The sequence below is a fragment of the Rhinatrema bivittatum genome, chromosome 8 (genome assembly GCF_901001135.1).
Source record: "Rhinatrema bivittatum chromosome 8, aRhiBiv1.1, whole genome shotgun sequence".
NCBI classification, from domain to species: Eukaryota; Metazoa; Chordata; class Amphibia; order Gymnophiona; family Rhinatrematidae; genus Rhinatrema; species Rhinatrema bivittatum.
This window is the reverse complement of record NC_042622.1, coordinates 13,413,042-13,435,235: the sequence shown is the minus strand read 5'-3', so window position 1 is coordinate 13,435,235 and position 22,194 is coordinate 13,413,042. Positions and strand designations below refer to the sequence as shown.

Here is a 22,194-nt window from a genome sequence, read left to right as displayed (position 1 = left end):
TGCACTGAATGTTCAGTTCAAACTTTATGCTGACGATATTCAGCTATTTGTTCCGTATAAGTCATCCTGGGCAGATACTTTTTCTCTGATCCAACTTTATATCAGTACAATTGCGCAATGGATGGCTCATAACCGTCTAAAGCTCAATAAAAAGAAAACAGAGCTTCTGTGTTTAAGCTTTATATCCAACCCTACCAACGCCCCACCAACTTGCTTAACCATAGGTACTGAAACCATACAGGTTACTAAATTAGCACGTAACCTCGGTGTATGGGTAGATACTAACTTATCACTAAAGCAACACATTTCAAAAGTGGTTAAAACTTCATTTTTCAAATTGCATGTTCTGAAAAGATTGCGGCCCCTTTTATTTTCTCATGATTATCGCTCAGTGCTTCAAGCACTGATTCTGTCTGGTCTAGACTATTGTAACGGCTTATATTTGGGATTGCCTGATTCTACTATTAAGCCTTTACAATTGATACTGAACTCGGCAGCTAGACTTCTTACCGGTACTCCATTAAAACATCACATCTCACCTATTCTGCACAAATTACACTGGCTTCCAGTTAAATATAGAATTCGTTATAAAATCATCATGTTAATCCATTCTCTGTTGAACAATAGTGACTCCACTTGGATGTGTTTCACTTTACATATCTATAAACCACAGAGAGAACTAAGATCTACAGGAAAAAATTTATTGGAAATTCCCTCAGTGAAGAATGCGGCATTGAGTATAACAAGAAATAGAGCTTTCTCGGTTGCTGGCCCCATTCTGTGGAATGCATTGCCTGACTCGCTTAGGCTAATAAGCAGCCGGAAGGAATTTAAGAAGGCTTTAAAAACCTATTTCTTTCAAGAGGCTTTTAAAGATTTAGAAACATCTTAGCTAAGTAAATAAGACTAAATAAGTTTGTATTATATTATATTACTTTACTTATTCTTACTTTAAAATTTTTAATGTAATTGGCCATTCTCTGTTTAGTCATCATTATTTTTATTGATTACCTAAAATGTTGTATTTTTATTCATACCTATTTTACTGTTTTAAGTTTTATTTAGTATTAATTTTTAACCTTTTAACTGTTAAGGTTATTTACTGCTGTAAACCGTTTTGGTCAGTAAGCCTTACTGGAAAACGGTATATAAATTTGTTTAAATAAATAAATAAATAAATACTGCATGCATGGATGACGAGGTCATAGACTTCCACACTGCATGCAGGACTATGAGCTCATAAACACATGCATTGCATGGACTACAAGCCCATACACCCATGCACTGTATGCAGGATGACAAACCCATAGACACACACAGAGAATGGACTACAAGTCCATAGACACACACACACTGCAAGCATGGACTATGAGTCCATAGACACACACACACTGCATGCATGGACTATGAGTCCATGCATGCACACACACTGCATGCATGGACTATGAGCCTATAGACTCATGAATTGCAGCAGGACCATAAACTAATAGACACACACAGTGAATGGACTACGAGTCCATAGATTCACACACACTGCATGCATGGACTATGAGTCCATAGACACATTCACTGCTTGTATGAACTACGAGCCTATAGACTCATAAATTGTATGCAGGACAAACCAATAGACACACACAGTGAATGGACTACGAGTTCATAGACACATGCACAGCATGTAGGATGATGTGCCTATAGACACACACACTGCATGCATGGACTTTCTGGTTCTTATGCTCCTAAGACTAGATGTTCCTGCATGCAATAGGATAAAACCTGTCCTGCAAAAACTGAGCTAGTGGATACTCCTTAGATCTGGTGACTTTTTCAGTAACTTTGTTCCTGTACTAAATATTTGGGCGGGAGTTCTTGAGGCCGGCCTTTATTCATTGGCAGAAGGTGATTAGCCGATGCAGCCTGCTCCTGTGAATGTCTTCATATAAGCTCACAGGTCAGCCCTCCAGTGGGCTTAAAGGTGAAAGTGGAATGCTGCAGGTGCATTTGCTTTCAGCTCAAACCTTCTTATTAAGTTTCCTTCCTCTAAGAGATACGACACTCTCCTCTCACACATGACAACACCTGAAAACTCTTAAAGAGGCAGAAACTGAGGCTGAACAAGGGAGAAGCCATTGTTGTCCCCTGGTATGCACTGGAGATATGGGGCTGGTGCTGGAGAGCAAGCAGGGCATCTGCTGGAGGCCCTGGTGGAGCTGAGCTCTAGGGCACCACTTAGCACCGACAGTTTCTGACCTGGGCTCCAGTGGGTCTTACGCCAGGCTCTGCTTCTAGGAGGGGAAGTGGACAAGGGGTGGACATACATGGCTAAGTGAGATTTCCTTCCTAACAAGGGAACGAGTCGGTGACCTGGCCTTGCTGATCCCAATATAAATTCCGTACTCACCAGAGATGGAGCGAAGTCCTCTCCATCCGGCGCTGCTGCGAGCTGGTGCGTCTCACCGTCCCCGTCGAAGGGGCTGCCAGCGTGCACCTGGCTGAGCCCAAGAAGGCATTTTTCAGGCCCTCCTCTCTGCAGTGCGTTGGCTCCTGTGCCGTCCTGTGGCGAGGCCGAGCCTTCTCTGGCAGGCGGACCCGGGCTGAAGGGTTTGTGCTGCCTTGCGGAACAGAGAGCCTCTCTCATCCTTCCGGAGTCAGACAGGTCCAAGGGCTTATCCGGCAGGTGGCTGCTGCTAGCCCCTTGCTTCTCACCCGGCGCAGGTAATTTGGCGCTGGTGAAAACTGAGCATCTTTCTTCCCGGTCTTCTGACCACCTTCTCTCCCTTCTGTTCTCACTGGCCCACGAGGCCTGTGGCAGGGTCCGGCCCGCCTCTTCCTGGCACGCCTGGTGCGCAGTTTGATTCGGAAGGGCCTCGGCTCTGGCCCTCTGCCTTTCCTGGTGCTGCTGCTGCTGCCTTGCCAGGAAGTACTGGAGCTTCTCTCGCTGCTCAGCCACTGCGCACCTCCGCCAGTAGCTCTGCTCGTTGGGGTGCGTCACAGCTCGCTGCCGCTCCAGCACTGCCGCGGGCTCTTCCCGCTCACTCTGGGACCTTCTCCTCACCGCCTCCAGCTCTCTGGCCTTTGGCACGTGCCCCAGGAGCCCATCTGCAGGGACGCCGGGACTCTGCAGGCCCAACATGCCATGGGAAAAGCGCTGGGTCCACAGGCAGAGCTGTTCCTCCCTGCTCCCCTGCTTTAGAGTCTCAAGGCCAGATGCTTGCTCGCAGAAATGTGGGCTGTTGCCTCTTAACGGTCTGGAAGAAAGGGAGACAGGAGTTAGATCGTTCGAGGCTTCCATGATAGTGAACTACAGCACATCACGGCTTTTCAGCCAAGGAGAGACTGTGTCAGTGGTGAAGGTGACTGAATAAAGAGGGATAGGCCAATTGCCAACAACTGCCTAGGAACTGGCAGGCCACTGCAGTAAAGTGCGCTCAGCCGAGCACATATTTTTACCTGCTCTGGAACGTTCAGTTTCTGTGCGCAAAGAACTTATTGCAAGGAATTTTGTACACGGAACATGTGCGTTCCTAAACGGGAGCACCGCCTAGCGCCCCTGCATGGAAATCCCATGCAAATGAGGACATTAACTAGCACTGCCGACGCAGAGAGAGCGGTGCGCTGCAATAACCCTGGTTTCCCTAATGCCGGAAACTTAACTTCGGGCCGATACAGCAAAAACGCACAGGAGAGCGGGCAAATGCCCGCTCTCCTGTGCGCGTGATACAGTGTCTTAATTTATTGAAATTAGGCCCGGCGGTAAAAAGAGGCACTAGGGACACGAGCGCGTCCCTAGAGCCTCTTTTTTGACAGAAGCGGCGGCTGTCAGCGGGTTTGACAGCCGCCGCTCAATTTTGCCGGTGTCGGTTCTCAAACCCGCTGACAGCCGCGGGCCCATTTAAAATATTTTTTAAAAATTTTTTACTTTTTTAAACTTTCGGGACCTTCGACTTAATATCGCCATGATATTAAGTCGGAGGGTGCACAGGAAAGCAGTTTTTACTGCTTTTCTGTGCACTTTCCCAGTGCCCGGAGAAATTAGCGCCTACCTTTGGGTAGGCGCTAATTTCTGAAAGCAAAATGTGTGGCTTGGCTGCCCATTTTACTTACTGAATAGCGCGGGAATACCTCATAGGGCCATCGACATGCATTTGCATGTTGAGGGAGCTATTAGGTTTGGGGGGGGGTTGGACGCGCATTTTGGACGCGCTATTACCCCTTACTGAATAAGGGGTAAAGCCTAGCGCGTCCAAAACACGCATCCAAATGCTGGCTATGTACTGTATCCACTACAAATGTACTGTATCGGCCCGAGTGATCAGAGATGGAGTTAAATTTCCAGTGCTGCTGCACTGGCACTTACAACCCTTAAAACCACTTTTAAACAACGAGAAAAGAAAAACTGGGGATTTATCAGTTTAACCACTGCCACTAAGCCAGATAAATAGTCTTTCCTCCCGGCTCCATATCAGACCCTTCTCTGTTTCAGTGATACCAACCCCCTCCTTTCCCTGTTAGAAGGTGCGTTCAGTCTGGCCAAACGCACATTTTACAGTTAATGTGATTTTTTAAACTCCCAATACATTTGCATAGCATATAAAAGAAAATTCATTTATGCGTTAGAAATGTGCCATGACATGCAGGACACAGGGGTCCATATTCAACCACTGAGTGGCTCGTTAAGGTAGCCGGATACACTTCTCTGGCTAACTTAACCGGGATATTCAGTATATCTGGCTAACTTTAGATCTACCCCTACAGCGCAGCTAACCTAACTGGCTAACTCTAAATGGCTTTTGGATATCGTCCCCTGTTGTTTCTTAACGCTCAGATTATTGCATCAGCCTGCGACAAAGCAAGAGAGCTCGGATCTGGGCTGCAGAACGCACCTAGCGTGGTTGGACTGAGCGTGCATTGCCGACGGTGCAGAGATCCTCTCGGACAGGCAGGATTTGGAGCCGGGTCTCACCACTGCGATGGTCCCGTGGAGCTGGTTGGCGATCCTCTGTGGGTTCTAAACACAGACAGAAAATTGTGGCTGCTTTTCTTATTATGACAAAATCTGCCCCCGCCTTCCTGGAAGATCTTTCTGACCTCCGCTCTTCCTCCTTTGTACTTATAGCCTCTAACGAATGCAGAAATCAAGAAATGCTTGCAAGGAAGGGAAAGTAAAGCTGGAGATCCTGAGGGAGTCTGCAGTGCTGCAAGAGGAAACAAACAGGGCCTTATCCACCCTACCTTCATCCAGATTCCGCCTCAGCATTCCTTCTGCTTATATTTTACTTTTACAGTAATTCAAAGAAAACCAAAAAGAAAGCATGACAATCTATAAGGAGGATACACCGTAAGGAAAGATGAAGGAAAGCAGAATTGCAAGAAACACATCCACAGTCAGTACCAGAACCACTGAAGCCCGTAAAGAGGGAAGCAAGCCCCGAGTATAATCTGTTTATTTAAAAGGTATTTAACATTTCTTTCTTTTCTTTTCAATTACTTTTGTGTCTTGATCTATACGGACAACGGGCCAACCACCTCGGAATTAGTGAAGCAGCCCCTGAAGAAGCCTCGTTCGTGAAACCGCGGCTGCTGTTGGGCTTTCCATTAACTTGAATTGAGTCTCTTGATCTTTATTTAGTTTTATTTGCTTGAAAAACACTTAAAAAACTGATGATTGCTTGAACAGCTTGATTCTTCTGAGCCTTTGGTGAACGAATGATGAGACAGGGCGGTCCCTACACAATACGACACACAGACCGGTTTGCTGACACCTTGGGCTCTCTGCTTTTTCCATTGTTTTTTGTAGTCATTTTCTCCAAGGTTATCTGCAGAACCTTGGATTTTGATTCTGGTCGCACCTTCCCAATTTGTTTGTGTGATTTTTTTTCTCTGGGACTTTAAGGGCTCTTTTGTTTGTTGTGATCTTAGAAATGTTTAACATAGCTTTATCCTTATCAGTAAATAATAGGAGGTCCATATTCAGACACCTTCCGGCTAACTTTGGAGGCAGCCACACTATTGAACATAGCCAGCTAACGTTAGGCCAGCCCTTTGACCCAACCAAACTTAGCCGACTAACCCAACTCCTCCCAGTTATGACCCCAGAACACTCCTGACACATCCAGCTGAATCCTAGCTGCCTAACTTAGTAACCAGATATATGCCCAAATATTCATTTGCTTTTGAATATGGGCCTCTAAGTGTTCAGTGAAGGATACGGGTTCTGGGATCTCTGTAATTCCTTTCAGGTAACTTTTAAATTAATTTAGCCCTGAAATATTTGCCTCAAGGGAGAAATTTGTAAAATATAATCTCCATTTGTGGAGGGTAGCGGGTATGTGAGCCCTTCCTGCCGTGGCATAGTTGATGCAGCTTCCAGGGCGAATCCCTAAGGCCAATGCCAGCAGCTGGCAAACGCGCCCTGCGGCGGGACAGTCTGGAGCTTCACCTGTGCCAGCTGCTTCCCCCCACAAGTTGAGCGTGGGTAGCTAGACAGACGTGGAGGTGCTCCACAGAGGAGGCCAGCGCCTCTAAGAAGCGCTGCTGTTCCTGGATCTTCAGAGCCAGGCCTGGAATGACCTGGAGGGCGGGTGGCTCCGCCGAGTCCGTGGCCTTGGCAACCTGTTGTGCTGGTGGTGGACCCTTGGCTCGAGGTGGGGGTTGACGCTACCCTTAGGGCAAGCCTCACGGGTCCCCACCGTCGGGAGGTGGAGCAGAGCAGGAGACGGAGGCCGACTGGAGTTTCGCCAATACCAGCCCTCGTTCCCCACAGGTTGAGCCCTTGGGTGCCAGGACTTGCTGGTCTTAGGCGGGGCCTCCGTCAGACGATTCCCGGTGGATGTTGTAGCAGGTAGCCAGGGACCAGCAGAGGTATCGAAGGGATCGAGGCAGGTCCGGACAAGGCAGGGATCCACAGACCCAGGCGCCAAGGATGGGCCAGAAGCAAGAATAGGTGACGCCCGGGAAGCAGAAGGCCGAAGCCTGACAAAGCCAAGTCCAAGGAGATACCAGAGGCAAGGTCAGGAACAGGCTGGAGTCGGGGCAGGCAGCAGAGCTAGATGAGGTACAGCGAGGAAGAGTCAAGGACGGGAATCAGTCCTGAACGTAGTCCAACAAAGCAAGGGTCAAAGCCAGTATACAGTCCTGAGCATAGGTCAAACGAAGCAGGGGTCAAAGCCGGTAATCAGTCCTGAGCGTAGTTCCACCGAAGCGAGGGTCAAAGCCGGTAATCAGTCCTGAGCGTAGTTCCAACGAAGCGAGGGTCAAAGCCGGTAATCAGTCCTGAGCGTAGTTCCAACGAAGCGAGGGTCAAAGCCGGTAATCAGTCCTGAGCGTAGTTCCAACGAAGCGAGGGTCAAAGCCGGTAATCAGTCCTGAGCGTAGTTCCAACGAAGTGAGGGTCAAAGCCGGTAATCAGTCCTGAGCGTAGTTCCAACGAAGCGAGGGTCAAAGCTGGTAATCAGTCCTGAGCGTAGTTCCAACGAAGCAAGGGTCAAAGCCAGTAATCAGACCAAGGCAAGGCTAGGTAGGAACCAGGAATGGAGTCAGGAGCTGGGACCAGGAACAAAGTCAGGAACAGGAACCAGGAATGGTCAGGAACAAGGAGGAGCAACGAGCACATGACAAGCGTGGAGACCTGTTGCCAAGGCAAGCAATGAGTGGCGGGCCCTGCCTTAAGTAGCAGGGCCCAGTGATGTCATCATCCGGGGCCGCAGGTAAGATTCCTGCCACGGCCCATTTAAAAGTAGAAGAGGCGCGTGCACGCGCCTAGGAGGAATCAAGCCGCTGGATGACAGCATCTCCCTGCGGCACACATGGGGAGACCTGCTGGGAACTGGAGGAGCCCGCAGAGGAACAGGGAGAGACTGAGGAGGCAGCGGGGGTGCGGGAGTGCAGGCAGCTGGCCACCACTGCCAGAGAGGACGGGCCAGGTCGGGAGCCGGGCGCTGAAGGTGAGTAGGCTCGGTCGCGGGCCGGCCACGACTGGGACACGCAACATCGTAGGAACGATGAGGCGGCAGAACCTCCGCTTGCTGTTTGCTAAAAGCATCTACGAATTCAGAATATTGGGATGGCAAACCTGGAAGCTCCAAACCACAAGCAGCACAAGAGAAACTTTGGCAAGGCATTGCTCATGATAATTCGGACCCCATCTGGTGATCTGCAATGTGGTCCAATCGATGTGGGGCTGATGTAGCATGAACCACGGCAGATTCAAGATAACTGCATTGACCGCCTTGGATGACACTGATCTGCCTCCCCTTGCAGGATCCCTGTTTGCATGGAGAAGGTACAGAGAAGGGCGACCAAAATGATAAGGGGAATGGAACAACTCCCCTATGAGGAAAGACTAAAGAGGTTAGGACTTTTCAGCTTGGAGAAGAGACGACTGAGGGGGGATATGATAGAGGTGTTTAAAATCATGAGAGGTCTAGAACGGGTAGATGTGAATCGGTTATTTACTCTTTCGGATAGTAGAAAGATTAGGGGGCACTCCATGAAGTTAGCATGGGGCACATTTAAAACTAATCAGAGAAAGTTCTTTTTTACTCAGCGCACAATTAAACTCTGGAATTTGTTGCCAGCGAATGTGGTTAGTGCAGTTAGTATAGCTGTGTTCAAAAAAGGATTGGATAAGTTCTTGGAGGAGAAGTCCATTACCTGCTATTAAGTTCATTTAGAGAATAGCCACTGCCATTAGCAATGGTTACATGGAATAGACTTAGTTTTTGGGTACTTGCCAGGTTCCTATGGCCTGGATTGGCCACTGTTGGAAACAGGATGCTGGGCTTGATGGACCCTTGGTCTGACCCAGTATGGCATTTTCTTATGTTCTTATGTCAGTGGTACTGTGGCTCTAGTGACATGGCCAGGTAAAGGTTCTCCATAAATGGAGGAGATCGCGAGGAGGCTATCTAAGGAAACCGTCGGTATGCAGTAGTGTTAGACTGGACCTCGTGGATGAAGCTGCCCCCAGCACCGATATTCAGAAAAACTAAAGCATCGGCATCAATGTCCCCAAGGGAAAAACAAACTGGTATTAACAGTTGTGGAGAGGTGTAAGGATGACCCAGGGTGACCTCTCCCACCAGGCCTAGGTCCCTGAGTTTTCTTGGCTTGTCCGAGTAGTGCCTTGTGAAATGCCCAGATGCAGAACAGAATAAACACACGCTCAGGTTACAGCATCTCTGCTTCTCTCCACCTGCACGGCTTCCACAGATGCAGGTCCCAGATCTGAAGGACAGCGAGGTGTTACAGGACACTGGAAATTCGGGGCAAGGCAAAGAGGGTGGTGAGCCGAGCTCCTGAAACCTCAGGTCTAGGTGTACGGCGAGGGTAATCAGGGCCTTCCAAGGGATCCGGCAGGTCCCGGGCAGGCAGCTCGTCTTTAATATGCTCCAAGAGTCCTTGTTAGAAAATCGCAACCAAGCTGTCACTGCCCCACCAAAATTCAGAGGCCAGAGTGCAGAAGTGCACTGCGGTACTCTCCCACAGACCTGAAGCTTTGCCTAATCTGTAGGAGTTCAGAGCCCTGGAAGCTGTGCGACCAAGCTCATCGAATTGTTGCCTTAATTCTTGCAGAAAGTGCATCAGATCCATCCCTTTCCCAAAGGGGTGAGGTCCAAGCCAGCACGGTGCTACCCAGCAAAGAGAGAATATAGGCCACATTGACCTATATTCTGTCTTGAATTGCAGGCACCCAGATACAAAGGTGCCTGCAATTCAAATAGCATCCGGCATTGATTGAGAAAGCCTCTATATAAGAAAATTATTACTTACCTGCTAATTTTCGTTCCTGTAGTACCATGGATCAGTCCAGACAGTGGGTTATGTCCCCAATCCAGCAGATGGAGTCAGCACAAGCTTTGAGGGGGCGTTACCATATATACTACTACCCCCTCTGCAGGAGTTCATTATCGAATATATCAAAGCCCGAGTAGAAACCCCCGAAGGATCAAGTTTGTGGAAACAGATAATTAAAACAATTGTAACCACAACAAATAACTGCAAACATCCTATCAACTTGTAGGGAGTTGTGAAAAACAGCAAAAAGGAAACGACTGTGAAGACACAGAGCACTGTGAACAGGAAATAGCGCAGAGCTGAGCAGGACCAAGAACCCAAAACGTGGTGGGCGTCTGGACTGATCCATGGTACTACAGGAACGAAAATTAGCAGGTAAGTAATAATTTTCTTTTCCCTGTACGTACCTGGATCAGTCCAGACAGTGGGATGTACCCAAGCTTCCCTAAATCGGGTGGGGTCCTGCGAGGCCTGCTCGGAGAACCTGCTCGCCAAAGTGTCCAGAGACCGAAGAGGCGAGGTGCAGACGATAGTGCCTCGAGAATGTGTGTAACGATTTCCAGGTGGCTGCTCGACAAATTTCTTGCGAGGATACCGAGCGAGACTCCGCCCAGGAAGCCGCCTGAGAACGTGTAGAATGCGCTACGATTCCGGGTGGGGGAGTCCAACCCGCCCCAATGTAGGAAGCAGCAATGCCGGCCTTCAGCCATCTGGCAATGGTAGCCTTCGAGGCCTGAGTCCCCTTCTTAGGTCCGGACCAGAGTACGAAGAGATGGTCAGAGATCCGGAACTCATTTGTAGCCTCCAGATAGAGGCGCAGAGTGCGCTTGACATCCAAGAGACGGAGCGTCTTCGGCTCTGAGGAAGAGAAGGACGGCAACTCCACCGTCTGGTTCACATGGAATGCAGAAACCACCTTCGGAAGGAAGGAGGGAACGGTGCGAAGCGAAACTCCAGAGTCGGAAAAACGGAGATAAGGCTCTCTACACGACAGAGCCTGCAGCTCCGAGATGCGTCGAGCAGAACAGATGGCCACAAGAAATACAGTCTTGAGAGTGAGATCCTTTATCGTTGCGCTGCGCAGCGGCTCGAACGGTGGTCCCGACAGGGAGCGAAGCACAAGGTTAAGACTCCAGGAGGGACAAGGGTCCCGCAATGGAGGACGCATATGCTTGACACCCTTGAGAAAACGAGCAATGTCAGGGTGCTGTAGAAGAGAGCCCCCATCGCTCAACAGCGAACCAAGGGCGGCCACCTGAACCCATAGTGAATTATAGGCGAGCCCTTTTTCCACTCCTGCCTGTAGAAACTGAAGGATCTGAGGTACAGAATCCTTAGCGGGTCTCGTGGCCTGGCTGGTACACCACAGCTCGAACACCTTCCAGACCCGAACATAGGCCGCCGACGTCGATGTTTTTCGTGCCCGCAATAGCGTGGATACTACCGCCTCCGGGTAGCCCCGATGCCGGAGGCGGCGCCTCTCAAAAGCCAGGCCGCAAGACAGAAGAGTTCTGCCTGCTCGAAAAATACCGGGCCCTGATGTAGGAGCTGGGGGAGGTGCCCCAGCCTGATTGGCCCGTCGATCACCAGCTGTAGAAGGTCTGCAAACCAGGGTCGCCTGGGCCATTCCGGAGCGACGAAGACCACGGTCCCCTGATGGCTTTCTATTCTGCGGAGCATCCTGCCCACCAGAGGCCACGGTGGAAAGCGTAGAGCAGAAGATGTGGGGGCCACGGAAGGACCAGGGCATCCACTCCCTCCGCGCCGCGCTCTCTCCGGCGACTGAAGAAGCGTGGAGCCTTGGTGTTGAGAGCAGACGCCATCAGATCCAGGTGGGGGGGCCCCCACCGATGGACGATAAGTTGCATCGCTTTGTCGGAGAGAGACCACTCTCCTGGATCCAGCAGTTGACGACTGAGGAAGTCCGCCTGGACGTTGTCCACCCCGGCGATGTGCGAGGCCGCTAGCCGGACGAGATGACGCTCCGCCCATTGCATCAGTAGCGCCGCCTTGAGCGCTACCTGCGGGCTGCGCGTAAGGAACATGCCTCCTTGTCGGTTGATGTAGGCCACGGTGGTAGCGTTGTCCGATAGAATTCTGACTTCCCGGTTCCGAAGAAGCAGGAGGAAATGTCGCAGAGCTAGCCGGACCGCCCTGGTTTCCAGACGGTTGATTGACCACTTCGCCTCCACCGCGGACCATGTCCCCTGCGTGGCGCTTCGATCGCATACTGCACCCCAGCCTGCTAGACTGGCATCGGTAGTCACCACCACCCAATTTGGCAGATCGAGGGACATGCCCCGGGCCAGGTTCGGCGGATCCAACCACCAGTCCAGACTGTCCCTGGCATTCTGCGGGAGCGGGAGAATCATCTGGTAGTCCTGTGATACTGGTTTCCACCGGGAGAGGAGCGCCCACTGTAAGGTCCTGAGGTGCGCGAAAGCCCAAGGTACAAGGTCGATGGTGGACCCCATCACTCCCAGGAGTTGTAGGTAGTCCCAGGAGGTGGGCTCTGGTAATGCAGAGAACCGTCGTGTGTGATCCCGCAAGGATTGAGCCTTGTCGTGGCGCAGAAAAACTTTACCCAGTAGGGTGTCGAAGGTCGCCCCCAAGAAATCCAAGCGTTGCAAGGGAGTGAGGGAGCTCTTGGAGAAGTTCACTACCCATCCCAGGGAATGTAGAAACCGTACTACTCGAGTCACCGCTGAGCGTCCATGATCGAATGACTTCGCCCGGATGAGCCAATCGTCCAGATAAGGATGAACCAGGATGCCTTCCTTCCGGAGGGCTGCAGCCACGACTATCATGATCTTGGTGAAGGTGCGCGGCGCCGTCGCCAATCCGAACGGGAGAGCCGTGAACTGAAAATGCTGGTCCAGGATTTTGAAACGAAGGAAACGGTGGTGGTCCGGGCAGATGGGAATGTGCAGGTAGGCCTCCGTTAAGTCCAGGGAGGCGAGAAACTCCCCCCGATGTACCGCCGCAATCACTGATCGGAGCGTTTCCATGCGGAACCAAACGACTCGAAGGGATTTGTTGACTTCCTTGAGGTCCAGTATAGGCCGGAAGGAACCGTCCTTCTTTGGCACGACGAAATAGATGGAATAGTGGCCCGAGCCCACCTCTCCGAAGGGCACGGGCGCAATAGCGCCTATCTCCCGGAGTCTGTCCAGAGTCAGCTGCACCGCCCTTCTTTTGAGGTCCGAGCCACAGGGAGAAAAGATGAACCTTCCCTGCGGAGGGCGGACAAATTCCAATGTGTAGCCGTGTTTTATGGTATCCAGGACCCACTGGTCCGAGGTGATCCGTGCCCACTCCGCGTAGAAAAACGTTAGCCGGCCCCCAATCCTGAGGACAGAGGAGTGGGCGAGACTGGCATCATTGTGAAGACTTGTTAGAGGGGTTCCCGGGTCCGGGAGTAGTGCGTGTGGGCCGACTCCCGCGAAAGGAGCGCGACCAGGGCTGAGACCTGGGGGCGGATGGCCGGGCGGCCGCCTGTCTGTATCCCCTGTAGCGCCGCTGCGCTCTGGCTCTGGTCCGAGAAGAAGAAAACGCTCTGGATGGACGAAACCTATCCTCCGGCAGCCGATGAACAGCGTTCTCCCCCAGGGACTTGATGATCTGATCCAAATCCTCTCCGAAGAGGAACTTGCCCCTGAAGGGGAGAGAGCCCAGACTGGACTTCGAGGACGTATCTGCCGCCCAGTTGCGTAGCCATAGTAGTCGGCGTGCCGCCACTACTGATACCATGGATCTTGCGAGGACCCGAAAAAGATCGTACGAGGCGTCCGCCCCATACGCCACCGCGGCCTCCAGCCGATCCGCCTGGGCAGCCTCATCGGCCGGCAGATTCTGAGACGTGAGGAGTTGTTGTACCCAAAGGAGACTAGCCCGCTGGGCAAGCGAACTGCACATCACCGCCCGCATGCCAAGCGCGGAGACCTCGAAGACCCGCTTAAGGAAAACCTCCAACTTACGATCCTGTGTGTCTCGCAATGCCGCACCTCCCGTTACTGGGATAGTCGTCCTCTTCGTGACCGCCGACACTGCGGAGTCCACCTTTGGGACCTTGATGAGGTCCAGAAAATCTTCAGGGAGCGGGTACAGCTTTTCCATCGCCCGGCTGCTCCTCAGGGAGGCCTCCGGGGTGTCCCATTCCCTGGTGAGAAGTTGTAAAAACGAGTCATGGATAGGAAAAGCTCGGGCCCTCGGCCGAAGCGCCGCCAGGACTGGATCTCCCTTCTTTGAGGAGGTGACGACAGCGGGAGCCACTGGAGCAGGCTGGTCCGGTGGAGGGTCCATATCTAATTCCTGAATGATCTGCGGGATGAGGTCGTCCAGTTCTTCCCTCTGGAAGAGGCGTAGGGTACGCGGATCATCCCCTTCTTGCGTGCCGTCCCCTTGGCCCCCGTCCGGGAGGTCAGGTCCCTGTCCCGCTGGGTCGGGCACCGCCCCCACTGCTGCTGGCGCCGAACGGACCCGAGTAGGAGGACGGGAGGCCCCCGCTCCCGAAGGGTCGGGGGGGGCCGGCGCCGAGGGCGACATCCGTGGGATCTTAGGGGGGGGGGGTCCCACAGGTGTGTCCAGCCCCTGTAGATAAGCGGTATGCACGAGCAGGATAAACTCCGGAGAGAATCCCGGCCTGCCCGGGTGCGTTTCGAGGGGCGGCGTGGTTCCTGCTCCCTGGCTCTGGGTGCTTGGCTCCTGCACCAGAATCGGGGGGGCGCCCCCGCTTGTAGGGTCTTCCCGAGAGACGTTCTCCCTCGTGTCCTGCGCCTCCGGGCGCTCAGAATGTAAGCTGGCCCCCGTTCCCGCCAAAAATCGCGGAGTGGCCGGCCCGCGCCGCCCGGGCAAAAAAGAAAATTCAGTAAGGGACTGTGAGGTAATTTCCCCCCCGGGAAGGCATAGTGCACAGATGCCCTCCCGGGAAATCCGGGACCCCGGGTTGCCGCAGGCCGCACAGCGCGACGGCCGCGGCATCGGGATCGCCGGGGGAGAGATGAAAAACGGCGGCAAAAAAGAGCAAAAGCCTCGGGGGGGGGGGGGGGGGGGGGGGGGCCACGCGCACGAAAGCACCGCTGCGGGGGGGCCCGGGCAGCCCGCACTGCCCGCTGTCCGCAATTTCAGGAGGGTGCCGCGGGGGGGGCCTTCCCGGCCACACAACCCGCCCCAGAAGTCTTTCCCAAGCGCGGCAGCAGCCCACGAGGAGCTGCAAAATGGCCGCGGGTGAGTGAAGAAAAACGAAGAGGCCGGCACCAGCGGCTTTCGCGGGCACCAGGAGCTGTGCTGTGAAGAAAAACTACAGAGGAAGAAAAACTTACTTACCCCTGCTGCAACGACAAAGAAAACAGCAAGGCCGCAGAGAAGAGACAGGAGAGACAAGCCACTCCCCAAAAGGTGAAAGGACCCTGCTTTACTTTTTTTTTTTTTAAAACTTTATACAAGACTTGATACAAACTTGATCCATGAGAAAAAGGCAGCAAAATAATCAAGCAAAAGAAGTGAGAAAGAAGGAAAAGGAGGAGAAGCCTGATTCCCCTACTCGCATCTGCTGGAGTCAGAAGATACTGAACTCCTGCAGAGGGGGTAGTGGTATATAGGGTGACGCCCCCTCGAAGTTTGTGCTGACTCCATCTGCTGGATTGGGGACATAACCCACTGTCTGGACTGGTCCAGGTACGTACAGGGAATTAAGTAGATAGAGCATGGGAGTAGCAGGCGGCAAGACGGGGGTTGGACCCGGAGCCAGGGCAGGCCGGACGGCAATGCCATGAAGATGTCCGGCCGCAGCATTAATCTAACCCTGCTGCTGCTGCTGCTGGAGCTGGTGATGGCGGAAGCAAGAGGTGAGTGCGCCGAGCTCATGGCCTCAGCGATCTGTGGAAGGGAGCGGGTATGTGAGCCCTTGCTGCTGCGGCGTGGTTTACACGGACTCGAGGGCAAACCCCTCCCCCCCCCCCAAGGCCCACGCCAGCAGCTGGCAAAATGCACCTATAGTTGGACGGTCTGGAGCTTCACCTTTACCAGCCGCCTCCCCCGCAGGTTGAGCCCTCAGGCACTGGCGGCCGGCAGGACTTGGGCGGATCTCTAGGGTGGTGAAGGTAATGGAATTGCAAGAGCTCACCGGGCCCGAGGCAGGCAGCAGACCAGCGGCGTCAGAGATGGGCCAAGGTCGGGGGCAGGCAGCTGGCAAGAGTGGTCAGGCCCAGGCAAGGGGGGGGTCAAGATCTGAAGAGTCAGGCCAAGGGTGGACAAAGACACACCGAAGGCGCCGGACAAGACAAACAGGAGGAGGCGAGGCTGGAAGGCAAGGCTGGGACCAGGAGCGCGGGGGGAACAGGAGGGCCAGGCAACACGCACCGCGAGACAGAAGGCCCCACTGCTGAGGCAAAGCGCTACTGCGGGGCCCTTGCTTAAATAGGCTGACGCCGTTGGTGGGCGCCGCTCAGTGTTTCTCCGCCTTGGGGCCTTTATTGTATGTGCACACGTTTTGCACGTGCACCTAAGGGAAGGCCCGCAGCCCGGCTGCCTCAGCGGCGTGCGACGCCGGCGGCGTTTCGCTGCGACAGGAGCCAGCGTGGCTCGGCGATGGAGGTGAACGCGGCGGCTCACGGGGGCCCTCCTGTGAACCCACAAACGCTAACACCATTTTGCACCCAACGCGCGTTTCCCCGTTTCTTCTCGCCCTTCCACCTGAGCTCTGGAAGAGGGGGACCTGCGCGAGTGACCCCCACCGCTCGTTCGCCGCAAGGGATCACAATCTGCAAGCGCTCCAGTTCCCACCAGCACCAACGTGGAAGTGAGCCCACAACACTGCACAGTGTAAGGACTTAGAACAACAGGGCAAACTGCAAGAAATGTCCTTTTTTGTTGCTAAAAAAGAAGAAAAACGAATGCAATTTCATTGTTTTTTTTCTTTTCTTTTTGTTTCAGGAAGTCACCAGCCTAGGGCTCCTTCCTCCCATTGAGGAAAATCTCTCCAGCGCTGCAAAAATTGAAATCCCCTCCTCCCTCCCTCCCTCCACACATACACTTTTGGGATGTTCCTTCCCCTTCCCTCTCTCGGAGCCCCTGTACCCCGTCTGCGGATCTGTAGATATCCAAATGGGGAAGCAGCAGCTCTCAGCCCTCCTGCCCTGCTGAGTCTGTTCTTAAAATTGGCACCAGTGACCCTGAGGCTGGCACCATGTTCTTGTCATAATATAGAAACATAGAAATGATGGCAGAAAAAGACCAATCGGCCCATCCAGTCTGCCCAGCAAGCTCCCACCCTTATTTTCCCATACTTATCTGTTTCACCGACCACCAAGTTCAGGGCCCTTGTTGGTAACTGTTTGATTCGAATTTCCTGCCACCCCCTGCCGTTGATGCAGAGAGTAATGTTGGAGCTGCACCAAAGGTGAAGCATAAGACTTAATGGTTAAGGGTTGTAACCGCCGCATCAAGCAAGTTACCCCGATGCTTATTTACCCAGACTGCACAGATCAATGCCTTGTTGGATGTTGTCTGAATATAAATCCTCTTTTCCACATTTCCCCCTACTATTGAAGCAGGGATAAATGTATACATGGCACTCAAACCAATACCGGCAGGGTCCTCTTGGACTCTCTGCTGTCCTGAAAATTTGGTGTAGATAGGATATCAAAACACCGAAATTAAAGGTCTCAGTGAGATGCACGCTCACACACACACACACACACACAGGCTCTCACTCACTCTCATACACACACACACATACACAGGCTCTCACTCACTCTTATACACACACACACATACACAGGCTTTCACTCACTCTCACACACAACACAGAGGCTCTCACTTGTGTACACACACACACACAGAGGCTCTCACTCACTCACTCTCACACACACACAGGCTCTCACTCACACTCACACACACACATACACAGGCTCTCACTCACACACACACAGGCTCTCACTCACTCACACACACAAACACAGGCTCTCACTCACTCTCACACACACACAAACACACACACTGATTTCATAAACCTCCTTCCCTTTGGGAATTAGGCTAACATTGCTCCATGTAATATTTCATTAATAATATATAGGAGAGAGGGCACTTATTGCAGGCCCTAGAGGCTCTAATAGTAGGCACATACCTAAGTCAGATGGAATAATTGCAGTTCTAATCTGTATCTAGCTCTTGGTGCTAGTGAGTAAGACGAACGGACAAATGAAACCAGCTCTTACCGTGGGAACAAATTCAAACATGCACATGTCCTGCATGGTTCTGACTGGAGAGTTTACAGCAGCTGCAGAACTTTCTGGGCCAAATGACTTTTCTGAAAGGCAAAAACCAACAGTGCCTGGTCATTCCCTACAGCGAGCGCCCTGCGTCCGGCCGATGCAATATTGGCGCCCGGAAAAATGACGCTCACGACTGTGCGCCCGATCTCCTAATGCACGGGAAGCCCTATGCAATAGGCAAACGCACTGCGGCAGGAAAAAGGAGGCGTTAAGGGAAATGGTGCACCCCTAGCGCCTCCTCGGCAGCGGACGCCCAGGAGAGGTGGCGGTCAGCGGGTTAGGAAAACGCGCGCTCAGTTTCTCGAGCGTCCGGTAATTGAGGTTTTCCTAACCTGACCGCCGGCGCACTTTCTATTTATTTATTAATTTATTCCTAACTCCTCCGATTTAAAAATCGCCACAATATTAAGTCGGAGGAGCCACAGAAAAGCTTTTCTGTCAACTTTAGGGGCTCCTCAGAACTTAACGCCTGCTCCGGGGCAGGCGTTAAGTTCTGAGGGTAAAAACTTATTTTTTTTTTTTTGTCAATCGGGAGGTAATAGGTAATGGCCACGTCGACATTAATTTACACGTCCTGAGCGCCGTTAGCTTTGGGGGTTTGGAGATGCGTTTTGGATGTGCTGATCCCCGTATTGGATCGGGGGGGGGTTACGTGTCCAATCCCGTGTTAAGCTACGCGCAGCGGCTAGCGCCCGGTACTGCATCGGTCCCTGTGTGTGTGTGTGTGTGTGTGTGTGTGTGTACCGTATCGCACGGCCTGTGTGCCCTTCCTCTGCTGGCGCACTGCCAGCCGCTGCCTGCATTTACGCCGGCGCCTTGAGCAGAATCTGCAGCCGATGCCAGCAGGAGCCCAGGCTCTCGGGATATATGGGCCCACGCAGGACTCCGGTTGGAAAGCTCACATTTTACCTAATTTTGGGGAGCCTCGTTAAAATCTCTCTCACGGTAAATTCTGCGCGGCCTCGGTGACCTTTGTGTGTGAAGAGGCAGATCCAGCAGGATGGGGGACTACGGAGCAGCTCGTCAGGAGCAGGTATGGGATGGCAGGCGGAGAGGGCAGCTGGGGTGCAGCACAGCTCTTCAATCGCCGTTTCGGTCAGGAGTCGATGGCCGCCGGGTTTTTTTTTTTTCTCGTCAGTCCTTGAGGTTCTGAGTTCCCGCCTCTTTAAGTGAAAAGCGTCTCTTTCTAATGTTTGCGCCGAGAGCTGAACAACGCGGGCCTGAGCGTCCTTGAGGAGCGCGGTCTCAGGAGAGAGGGAGGGGGGGACCGGCAGGGACAGTCTGCAGAGGCTCGGGTCGTGATGTCACAGTTACAGACGTCAACCACACGCACCCCCCCCCCCCCGCAGCCATGGCCTTCCCCCCCTGGGTTCACTTGAGTTTTCCCAACGAAAGACGCCCTCCTACCACCTGAGAAAGAAAAAGGCCACGGATCTACTGCCTTATTCCCTCAACATCCAGGCGGACGCTGCTCCTCTCCTCCCCCTCAGAGAGGTCAGAAATCCCCCCCCCTCCCCCCCCGAAATCTCCCGGAGCCAGGCAGGCCGCAGAGACGTAAATGCGGGGTGGTGCTCGCCTCCTCCTTACCTTCTCCCGCCGGTGGGAAGGGGGCGACCTCGCTCTCTTTCCCAGGCGGCCTCTCCAGGCTCTTTCTCCCGCCGAGCGGGCCGGGAAGATCCGGGCTGAAGCCCCGGCCGGGCGACAGGACTCCTGGATGCTGCGTTCTGGCACAGCGGGAAAAGAGAGAGAGCTCAGTCAACACCTGAAGGCGTCAGCGGGGGGGGGGGGGGGGGGGGACGGGACGGGGACGGCGGAAGCGCTAGCGCCGTGCCGGCTACCGAGGGCCTGGACTTTGCGTGGTATTTTACAGACTGAACTCTGACCCTACAGCTGCGCCCGGCGGGTTCCTACAGAAAGATGAAATTCATGCGGGCCGATAGGGTACAGCCGTGGCGGAGGGGGGGGGGGGGGGGAACCAACGCTCGGTGCTGCGAGCCCACCTGTGCTGGGCGCGCAATGCAATATTTAAATGCGGCGTCGCGCTGAAAGGAGGCGCTAGGGAGAACTGTGCGCGGCCCCAGCGCAGGAGGCTGGGCACGATATTATTAAGTACCGCAATGTTAAGTCGCAGGAACTGTAAATATGTTTCATATGCTAAGTTCTTAAGTGCACATGCCTCCTTAGCATTGTTTATAAGTTCTCTTGCATATCTAATCCTATCTAGAATGCAAAATTGTTGTAACTCTGCTCGTTGACTTTTCTTTTGTACTCTTGTATATTATCCAGTTAGCCCTTTTTCCTCGTTCATTGTAATTTCCTTTCTTAGTTACTTGTAAACCGACATGATGTGTCCTACGAATGCCGGTACGAAAAAAAAAGTGTTAAATAAAAATAAATAAATAGGAACCAAAAATGTTTAAAAAAAAAAAAAGGGGGTAATATTTCTTTGATTCCTCCGGCTTCGTAGCTCCACGATATTAAGTCAGAGGATACACAGAAAAGCAGCATTTTCTGCTTTTCTGTGCACGTTCTTGGGCCGCTCAGAAATGAATGCCTGCTCTCTGGGCTGGCGTTAATTCCTGAGCGTACAAATGTGCAGGTCGGGCACGCATTTTTTTTTTTTTTTTATTTGGGGCTAATAGCCTCATCAACATACATGTGCACGTGATGAGCGCTATTAGTTTCGGATGGGGGGGGGGGGGGGTTTGATGCGCGTTTTGGACGTGCCAAACCCCTTAAGTTATGAGGGAGCGTGGACGCGTGTCCGACCGCGTGTTGAACAGTGCGCTCAGCTGAGCACGCTTTACTGGATCGGCCTGTTGGAGAGTTAGAAAGGGACTTTCCAGGTCAGCCCCACCTCCCGTTCTCTTGCCTTCCTAAAGTGTCTTTCTACAACTCAAAAGGCACTTTGGGGCTGGTTCGGTCTCCTGCTAGGGCTGGGGGGAGGGAGGAGGTGTAGGGAACTCCTTGGTCGGAGCCGTGCTGCTGCTTATGTGTCAGAACGAGAAGATCTGGCAAGGGAAACTGAGCGCACGCTTACGGAGAAACCGGAGCGAAAAAAATATCGCGCTGTGGGGCTCAGAGGTTATTTAACGCATCCCTAGCAGCTGGCGGCCCCGGGAAGGAACCTCGGGTGCAGCCGAACCCGTGTGGCAGGGCCAGGGAGCAGTGTGGGTGGATGGGCGCCCGCAGCGCCTGCCCGGCCCAGTGACAAGGAGCGGGACGCTCTCTGCACCGCCCGGCAGGTGCGGATACTCACTCCAGGTTCCTTAGCTTCCTCAGCTCTTCTCTAAGGGACGCATTTTCCTCTTTCAGGGCCTTTAGCTCATTAGCTGAAAAAAAAAAATTTAAAAATTTAAAAAAACACCACTAAGAAACGAGCTCTCGGTGCGAACATAAGCAGCGGCGCCGCATGCAGCGTGGAAGAGCAGCCGGCTACAAAGGAGGGTTCGGACCCCACTGCCACTCCTTCTGACCCTGGGCAGCTCACTTCACCCTCCATTGCCTCAGGTACAGACCTGGATTGTGAGCCCCCTGGGGAGAGAGGAACATCTAACAGTACCTGAATGTAAGCCGCTTTGAAACGCCAAAAAGTGGAATATAAAATCTGTTTGGCCGATGGTTAGCAGCGTCCTGGGGGGATACGTTAAGACATTCACCCAAACACTGAACTGGGGTGGTTTAGTTCACTGAAAATCTACAAATCAGTCATTAAAACGCGCTTTCAGGTGGAATTTCAGAGGAGAAAGATAATTTTATAAAATAAAATCTTTTCTGATTAAACCCAACTGAGTGCATCCATTGGACAGCCCTGCATGTACCTAATACCTACTTTCTAAATGCCATCAACATAACCGACAGTACTTGCTGTAGCCTGTATTTTGTATGAACAGTGAGACCTCATATATTGTGGCGGGTTCACTGTGTGAACGCCCCGAGCGCCACTTTCAAGGTCGTGCGGTGATAATTTTTCTGAATACACCGTAAACAAAGTTCAAATCATCGGTCTCTCTGTTAAGGTTTGCATTAAGGTAATGACAGCTTGTGTCAGTTTACTACAATATAAGGCAGTGAAAAACTCATCATAGCGTGTCACTTATCGTAGCGTATTGTAGCGGAGTATGCAGTA

General features: G+C 52.6%; 1 protein-coding gene across 1 annotated transcript in view; it reads right to left on the bottom strand.

Annotated features, from left to right (window-relative positions):
* RBBP8NL (RBBP8 N-terminal like) overlaps window positions 1-22,194 on the bottom strand; it is a 56,447-nt gene that overhangs the window by 10,346 nt on the left and 23,907 nt on the right. Inside the window, exons 6-10 of the mRNA XM_029613262.1 lie at window positions 21,325-21,397; window positions 19,653-19,789; window positions 18,009-18,100; window positions 4,881-5,005; window positions 2,399-3,245 (exon numbers count right to left, since the gene is read on the bottom strand). Of these exons, the coding sequence (XP_029469122.1) occupies window positions 2,399-3,245; window positions 4,881-5,005; window positions 18,009-18,100; window positions 19,653-19,789; window positions 21,325-21,397 (1,274 nt within the window). The remainder of the gene's footprint in view (window positions 1-2,398; window positions 3,246-4,880; window positions 5,006-18,008; window positions 18,101-19,652; window positions 19,790-21,324; window positions 21,398-22,194) is intronic.